The sequence below is a fragment of the Mesoplodon densirostris genome, chromosome 10 (assembly GCF_025265405.1).
Source record: "Mesoplodon densirostris isolate mMesDen1 chromosome 10, mMesDen1 primary haplotype, whole genome shotgun sequence".
In the NCBI taxonomy this organism is placed as follows: Eukaryota; Metazoa; Chordata; class Mammalia; order Artiodactyla; family Ziphiidae; genus Mesoplodon; species Mesoplodon densirostris.
The window spans coordinates 25610386-25619700 of NC_082670.1; the positions used below are offsets into that span (position 1 = coordinate 25610386).

The 9315-nt window shown below is 45.0% G+C and overlaps 1 protein-coding gene across 1 annotated transcript; it reads left to right on the plus strand.

The window, feature by feature from the left end:
- The first annotated feature begins 223 nt into the window (after positions 1 to 223).
- Positions 224 to 6848, plus strand: IL17F (interleukin 17F). The gene is made up of 3 exons (XM_060111414.1): positions 224 to 250; positions 5194 to 5399; positions 6584 to 6848. Exons 1-3 carry the CDS (start codon positions 224 to 226, stop codon positions 6846 to 6848), a joined length of 498 nt encoding a protein of 165 aa, XP_059967397.1.
- The last annotated feature ends 2467 nt before the right edge of the window (positions 6849 to 9315 follow it).

Below are 9315 nucleotides of genomic sequence, written 5' to 3' on the forward strand. Positions count from 1 at the left end.
CCTTCGACTCCCCTTCAGGAAGTGGAATAGGAAAAAAAAAACACTACATTCGTCAGTAACTCTGGGGCAACCACAAGTTAGACAGTAAGCAGGTCAACTGAAACAAGGACAGAGATTGCTATAAAATCAACAGTGCTCTCGTTGACACCACACGGGCACACACAAGGCAACACAGCTCAGAAAGAGCTTCCTGCGTGAAACCGGTGACCAGAGCAAAGTGACAATGACATTCCTGTGTGACGTGGCCGTGGTGAGTAGTCAGGATCATTCTTGTGTTGGTACAGTCATCCCTAGGATTTCAGGAAAGAAGATTTATAAGGAATGATGCTAGATTGGGGTCTTTTGTGGGGGTCATTTCTTTAAAAAACAGAGCTGACTTTAATGCTGATCCCTGTCTGGTAGAGAAAAAGAAAAAAGAACCAGAAATTATAATGGGGTGTAAAACCATAGCTCTTCACCAATGGCTCTGGCATAGTTGGTGTTAGCTTTTGAAGTTCTTGACATCACAAACTGGACATGGTCTCTCTTGGGGCCACCATTGTAGAGTTAAGTTGGCCCTCATCTCATGGGGGAGCTTAGCCAGCCTTTTAGGATCTGTACATGTTTATTTTAACCAAGGAATCTGGGGCCCCAATAGGGGTAATGATTCCCCCAAGATGAGCAGATGACAGGGAGTGCCCTGGATGCAGGGAGTGAAACCTCCTGGTGATGCACTTGGACAGCTCCTATGGGAGAGACATTTGACACATCTCTGAGAGCTGATCATTTTTGCATTGTCTCCTTCCTCCTGGAGGAGAGGCAGATGTTAATGTGATGGAAATCTACATCCCCTGGGTCTAGAATCTCACCTGGCATTCGTCAGGTAAGACCTTCGAAGAATTTAAAATACAGCAGCATGAAAACAGGGCTTGGGAAATCACTCACCATATTATTGGTTTAAATAATCCTTTTCTTCTGTCTTTTTACAAGCCATGCAACTTAAAAGAGCTTGGATTTCATAAAAGGTCATGGCATATGGTGATGATAATACTATGTTATATTCATATATTGTTTTAGAGATGGTAAGAAATGCAGCCAAGTGCAGTAGTTAGGGGGCATGGGCTTTGGAGTCAGACAGACCTGGCTTCACCACTTACTAAATGTGGGATTTGGGGTAAGTTACTTAACCTCTCTGTGCATTCTTATTCCTCTTATCTGTATAGAGGAATAATAGTGGTATCTCCCTCATGGAAGGATTAATTGATATCACTGAGAATGACTAAACCTATTCTCTGAAATAGCAGATATATGCAAGCATGGCTTTTAGTTAACTTGGCCATTTTAATATAACAACCAATAAGGATAGAGAAAGCATTCAATAAATTTTTTTTAATTGAAGTAGAGTTGATTTACAATGTTGTATTAGCAACATTGGTATATAGCAAGTGATTCAGTTATATATAAGTGAATAAATAAACCATAATTTCCATTATGGTTTATTACAGGATATTGAATATAGTTCCCTGTGCTATACAGTAGGTCCTTGATGATTATCTATTTTATATATAGCTGTGTCTATATGTTAATCCCAAACTCCTAATTTATCCCTCCCCCACCCCCTTTCCCCTTTGGTAACCATAAGTTTGTTCTCTATGTCAGTGAGTCTGTTTCTGTTTTGTAAATATGTTCGTTTGTATCATATTTTAGATTCCACATATAAATGATATCATACGGTATTTGTCTTTCTCTTTCTGGTTTACTTCACTTAGTATGATAATCTCTAGGTCCATCCATGTTACTGCAAATAGCATTATTTCATTCTTTTTTTATGGCTTAGTAGTATTCCACTATACACACACACACACACACACACACACACACACACACACCTCATCTTCTTTATCCATTCATCTGCCCATGGACATTTAGGTTGCTTCTATGTCTCAGCTACTGTAAACAGTGCCGCTGTGAACATTGGGGTGCATGTATCTTTTCAAATTAGAGTGTTAAATATATTAATGATGTCATTATTTTTACCTCTGAGTCACGCACCAATCCAGGGAAGTGGATTGGGACAACTTTCCCCTTTGTACAGATGAACAACAGCTCAATGAATTTAAGTGATTTAGCATCACTGGATACTGTATGCCCAAGAATGAGGACATGAATCTAGGTTTACTGGCTCCAAGTAATATTCTTTTCCCTGAATGGTTCAGAAGCAAGATTTCTGAATTTAAAGCCATTGTGTTTAAACAAATTTGTTGGATAGTTTTGTGTTCTAAAGCCACATCTATTTTTGGTTTCTTTGAAGAAATCTGTTGTAGTGTCAGCAAGAAACATGACAGGGCCAAGGACATTAGAATAGGATTAGAAATTGGAGGTGCAGGCACACAGGACATCCTCAATACGGTGGTAAGGCAAACTCTTATGGGCTAGGAGCTGCCCGGGTTCTGGAGCATGTTCCTACATGGGGTGAGCACGAATCACAGGTGAGTTCAGGAGACAAGCGTTCGGATGTTCTCTTTACGGGAGTTCACAGTGCAGTAAGTCAAAGGTTGAGCTGAGCATGCTGGGAAGCTAAGGACCGTCTTGTCTAAGCAGACATCCTTTTACTTTTTAAAATGTCATAATGCTTTGGCTATACAGAAGTTACATGAGGGCAAATTCCACATCTTTCCCGTCCACTGTGTATCATTAGGACAATGTAGACTTAACAATAGTACCTATACTGAATACTCTCCATGTCCCAGCCCTGCTCTTCATGCTATATATGGATCCTATCATTTAATCTCCACATTTGCTGGTGGAGGAAACTGAGTCACCGCTAGTAAGAGTCCTGGAACTGAGTTACGGACCCAGGACTTTTGACTCCAGAGACAGGAAAGAGTTGTTGAATGAATGAATGATTGCAGGAGACAAAAGTAGACATCTGCTGATTATCTGGAGGCAAATCAGCCTCTTTCAGGCTTATCTGGGTCAATCTTGCTTTCAGCTTCTATTTAGTATCAGCTACATTAGTACAGCACTTGACACCATAACCTTTTTGTTTACTCTTATCTTCTTGCCTCCAGCATCTGCAAAAGATAAAAAGAAGGTCCTTTAAACCAACATGTCTAAGCACCTTCCCAACCCTAACTCACGGAAGGTGTGAGCCTGAATGACACTGAGCCCTGAGGATCAAAGTAACTCCCTTTCAGCCCTGGGTCTGCATTATGTTGAGTATTGGTGATGAGGCTTGTCCATCCCTAGTGAGGGTCGGCGTGGGGTGAGCAAAGCAGGTCGTGAGAAAGGGAAGCTGGAGAGATTTTTAGCTCTTCCTTTATTTTAGTTAGGTCTTCACTGAATGCTTTCTTTGTGCGCGCCTGTAATACCAGATAAACTGGTATTTCAATGTAAGTATAAGAAGTATATTTTCTGGAGCTAAAGGGAAGTAGTTTCCATTTCTCTCTTGTGCATCCTTAGTGTCTCTGCTTCCTTCAGTCAGCACGGGTCATGGGAACTCTGCTGTAGTTGGCTTTGCATGGTGTTTTTCTTAATGAGTTGAGCTTAACTATGTTGTTAATTTTTTTTTTTTTTTTTTTTTTTGGTGGTATGCGGGCCTCTCACTGCTGTGGCCTCTCCTGTTGCAGAGCACAGGCTCCGGACACGCAGGCTCAGCGGCCATGGCTCACGGGCCTAGCCGCTCCACGGCATGTGGGACCCTCCCGGACCGGGGCACGAACCCGTGTCCTCTGCGTCGGCAGGCGGACTCTCAACCACTGCGCCACCAGGGAAGCCCTATGTTGTTAATTTAAATGGATTGTTCTGTTCATGCATTCACTCACCCGCTCTTTCATTCATCCAGAAAGTATTTTGGAACACCTGTTCTATGACATGTTGTCCTGCAGGAACTTACCATCTAATAGGTGTAGATCTGTATGAACACACATACTGCATGTCCAGACAATAAAGAAGGGCTGCTTGAGTGCTAGATGGAAAAAGCTTTATGAATGAACTACTTTCGGGACAGTTCCTGGAGGAGACCGAGTCCTAGTGGGGCCCTGACGGAAGGGGAGGATTTGGATGGATAGGGGTGGGGCAGTGTATTCCAGGTGGAGGGATGGCTGGGACGAAGAGCTTTGTGGAGGATTCATGGATGTGAGGTTGGAAATTAAAAGCAAGAGTTATCGTTTCTTAAGCCCCTATTTTTATTGTAGGTGCTTTACAAAGAACGTTTTATTTAATCTTGTGAATATTATTATGAAGCAAGTATTATGCTCTGGCTGGAAAGAAGAGAAAGCAGAGGCTCAGTGAGGAGACCAGGTCAGGATTTAAACCCAGTCCCGGATCCTAACATCTCCCTTTCTCCCTGTTCTCTCCCTGAAGAGAAATGATGAAATGATTTTTGTTGTTGTTTTATCTTGTGTGTATCTGATTACTAGTGAGAGTCAACATGAAACATAATGTTTTTGGTTGTTGTATTTTGTTGAATTCTCTTCATATACTTTATTCATCTTCCTCGTGGTTTGTTACTCTTTTTCTTAATATGTGTAAGATAGTTTTGTTTTTGTTTTTGTTTTTGTTTTGGCTGTGCGGTATGTGGGATCTTAGTTCCCCCACCAGGGATCGAACCCACACACCCTACAGTGGAAGCGCAGCGTCTTGACCACTGGACCGCCAGGGGAGCCCCTGTGTAGGACAGTTTTAATATGCAAACACAGATCAGGCATACACTGCTGTTTGCTGGAGGGGAGCCAGGGTCTTGATCTCTCTGGCGGCACTCTGGCCCTCCTGGGGCCCTGGGCACCGAGGTGAGTGAGCCCACAGCACATGGTCCCAGAGGGATGTATGTGCCTTTACTCTCCTCATGCCTGTTTATGGTGTGTATTTTCTTTCTCTTTCTTGTTTGTCAGCACCCCTCCTTGCCACTGTTGGTGCACCCACCCACAGCAGTTTCTCTTTTGCCTTTTAATTTGATGCTTTGTTGGCTTGCGAACCTGTTCAGGAGCTCTCGGACTGTGGAGGGCTCAATCACCAGGCGAATGAGTTTAGTTCTCAGGTTGGTACCCTGGTATCTTCATGTATGACTGTTCCTGTTGCCAGGTGAGGATCTGAGGTTCAGAGGGGAGCCCTGATCCCATCCCAGGGATGCTCAGTTCAGCTGAAGCACGACCTCTCTCTTGTCAGCAAGTGACACCAGCGTCCCTAACCAGTCCCATTCTCATCTATTTCCAGATCAAGTCCCTGCTGCTGTTGACATTGGGGCTGACCCTCCTGGGGGAGGTGGCAGCTCGGAAAACCCCCAAAGCTGGGGATCCTGCCCTCTGCCCGCCTCCGGAGGACCACACTGTGAGGGTTGACATCCGCATCCTCAGGCAGAGTCAGGGCGTTCCCCTCTCACACGGCTTCCAGAACCGCTCCAGCTCCCCCTGGGATTACAAGTACGTGCCAAGGAGACTGACCTCCACGTTCTTTTGAAAAACATGTTAATTTATTCTAACCATAAGTAGAAAATTTCAAAAATATAGAAAAAATAATAGTCCTCACATTCACTCTGAAAAACAGAAATTCCACTTTCCCTGGGTGCTCACATTTTCTTGCTATTTTGGGCTAAGTCCTCCTATGTGGTCGAAGGTCTATTTTGCTTCCAAACTCTCATCGACGCTTTGCCCTTTTCTGCTTCATGCAGCCCTGGATTTGGAATTTACAAACTTTCTGTGCTGGAAGAGAGGACTCTTTAAAGCAGCCCACATAATGGTCTCTGCATGCAGATAAGTGGGAACCAGAAAAGTCAGTTCAGAGAGAGCCACTCAGATTGGATTTCAGCCTTCAAGGAGCCGGGAGGAGCCCAGAGTGGAGGAGAAAGGCCAGTTTGGGGAGGGGCTGCTAGGTGAGGATGTTCAGGGTACAGACTTGGGATTTTGTCTTACATGGAGGTTCTCGGAATAGCAAGCACTCATTTCTATGCTCTAAATATAAGTATGAAAACAGAGCCCGAGGACCCTTAGAAGTGCTCCCGGGGCTGCCCGCATTGCTTGCCCTGGGAAGCGGGAGTGTGCGCTTGCCAGCTGGCTGGATTGGCTTTGCTGCCTTTATTCCCCCTGGCAAGGGGGCTATTCAGGGAGAAATTGAAAGAAGGCATTGGATTCACCAACCCCGCAGGGCTTTGGTTTTCTTTCCCAAGCAGCAGGCTTTGTAGACTGTGTACTGGGGGACATCTTAGTGATGTTCAGTCTCTAACCAAAGGATGAATGATGATTATAATAATAAAAATGAAAAGGAAAATGAACTAAAAGATCTAACATGTATGGAATGCCAACGTTTTACGGCGTGGCGCTTCATACGCATTTGTATCACTGAGTGTTGGTGACAATCCCACGGGAGAGGCATTTGCGAACCCCCATTTTAAAGCTGAGGGAACTGAGGCCTAAGGAGCTGAGCGCTCGCCACGGGCCGGCATCTGAGTCCAGGTTGTCTGCTCCGCGCCTGCGCTGCCGCCCTGAGTTGCCCGGCACCGCCTCCCTGCAAGTGGGCGCCCAGTGCCGCGGGGCCCCCATCCTCTGTGCATCTTTCCCCGCCTCCCACCCCCGGTCTCACCATCGGCTTCTCCCTGCTCCTCCTGCAGCGTCACCCGGGACCCCCACCGGTTCCCCTCCGAGATCGCAGAGGCCCGGTGCAGGCACACGGGCTGCATCAACGCCGAGGGGAAGGAAGACAGCTCGATGAACTCCGTCCCCATCCAGCAAGAGTTCCTGGTCCTCCGGAGGGAGCCCCAGGGTTGCTCTCGCTCCTTCCGGCTGGAGAAGGTGCGGGTGACTGTTGGTTGCACCTGTGTCACCCCCATCGTCCGCTACGTGCGTGACTTGAGAGCGGCAGATCAGCTCGGCTGAAGAAGCTGTAGAAACGCCCCTCTTTACCCAGCACTTTGCCATGAGTCCTGTGTGGTTCCCGATTCTCTCCACTTCCCAGGTCTCTTCATAAGATCTGCATGGGACTCTCAAAGCTCTGTATTAGATAGAGTAACTTTCTGGGACTTCACAATCTTTATACGGTCCTGAGATGTCCCAATGTCCCACCCGCCCTGAAAATAGATGGAGGAGAGTGCAGGACCCTCCCCTACTCTGCTTATGTGCTATCATGACCACCTCCCAGCCATGTGGTCATTGGGTGGGGGCCCTGTTGGTAAAATGGGCTTCTGCTCCACAAAAGGCAACAAATAAAATAAGCACAATGTAAGAGTGTGTGGGAGGGTCTGTGCAGGATGAGGTGGGCGGGAAGGATGGGGATAAGGATCCAGCACCTGTTTATTAAGCATTTGCTAAATATAGATGAGGTTGGCCTGATATTTATACCTATAGGGAAACTGTCCATGTATTTATGATATATTGATTATATAAAATTGTAGGAGAAAAATCAATATATCAAGTATTAATATAATAAAGTATTGATGATTGAAAAATACTTTAGATGTTTGTTTCCAGCCTCAGCTTGTACTCACAAACCTTGTGGACCTGAAGACTATGAAATTCTATACACCTGTCATCTGTTTTTCGTATTTCATCAGAGTGCTAGTGTCAGAATTATCATTATTATTATTTGTGTGTGATCTTGGTAATATTAGCTTTCCCCCCCGGCTTTCTTGAGACGTAATTGATAAATAACATGGTGTAAATTTAAGTGATAACAATGTAATGATTTGATACATGTATATATGGTGAAATGATTACCACAATAAGGTTCCTTAACACCTCCATCCCTTCACATAATTCCTTTTTTTGTGTGTGTGATAAGAACATTTAAGATGTACCCTTTTAGCACATTTCAAGAATACAATACAGTATTGTTAATTACAGTCACCAGGCTGTACGTTAGATCCCCAGAACTTATTCATCTTATAAATGAAAGTGTGTCCCTTTCATCCAACATCTCCCCATTCCCCCACACCCTGCCCCTGGCAACCAGCAATCTCTCTGTTTCCATGCCTTGGAGAGTTCCTCTATTATTAATGGTTCTTGCGGGTTAGGAGGAGAGTTAAAGAACATGGTGCAAACAGGGCTCGCGTTCCCTATGACTCTTTACTGCTCTGTCTTCCTGGCTATATTATTTTACAACGTGAACATCTATTGGCCACTGTGGTAGCTACTGGAGACATGAAGAAAGATAACAAATGCACATGGCGGGGGCCATGGTCTTGGTAGCGGCCACCTGCAGACCCCCTGGTCACTAGGGCCATGGCGGTCACTCTGCATCTAGAATCGCTAGTGGTCTTTCATGAATCTCCTATGCTTCTTGAAGACACAGGGGCTTCCAGATTTTGGTCTCCCCACCACTCAGAGGCTCACTGGTCCCTCTCTTGCCCAGATGCACCACATTTCCTCCTTCACTTCTACAGTACTGGCTCAAGGCACACCTGTGTTCTGCTGCCTTTCAGTCCCGGAGAGGGGATGGGGCATCAGTTCTCACTCCCACCTGCAACTTGGCTTGAGTATGGGCAGCGGGCAGGAGCCTGGCACTCATTTTTAACTCTTTAATGGGGGCAACTTTTACCTCGTCTGTAGGTGAGGGTGGGGATGGAGGAGCTGGTAAGCGGGCTCTTCTCTTTGCTTCAGAGTCTTTCACTTATGGTATAAACATTGACGTTTGTACTTAAAGTGCTCAGCCTCTTGGAATCTAAAAACCATTTTCTCTCATAGTTATCAGCTTCGTAAGTTTGCTGTGAATCCCACAAGTCCATACTGGTGCAGAAATCTGTGCAATGAATCTTCCTTTCCCTGTTCATTTTGGCAGTAATAGCTTTACCCTGAGGGTAGTACACACAAAAAGCCTCCATCTGAGTGGTGAGAGAAGTATAGAGGTGAAGGACATTGCAGAGGAAAAAATTATGCCTCTGAATGTATCAAGATATTATCTTGTACATGTGGTCACATGTAATTTCAAAATGATGTGCTAAGTACCATGATCAAGGTCTGAGATTTAAAGAAGACACAGAGGATGATAGCTCACCAGGAAATTTCAGAAAGGAGATGACTTTTGCACTGGGTTAAATAAGAGTTGCTCTAGAGGAAAATGACGGAAGGGCAAAGGGAACAGTATAAACCAAAGTGCAGAGGCACAAAAAAGCTTGGTGTGTTAAGGGAACAGCATATGCCTGGGATAATGTGGACACAGGGACACAGTGGAGGATACATAATAAATATTTCTTGAGAGAACGATTGAAAACATGAGTGAATGAATGAACAGGGCAGTAGGCAAAGGACAGTAGGCAGAGGGCCCCCTCGTGGATGGTTTTGTATGCTCTATTACAGATGTTATAAGAGCACAGCTGTATTTCATAAGAGAATTTTGGTGGTAAGTGTA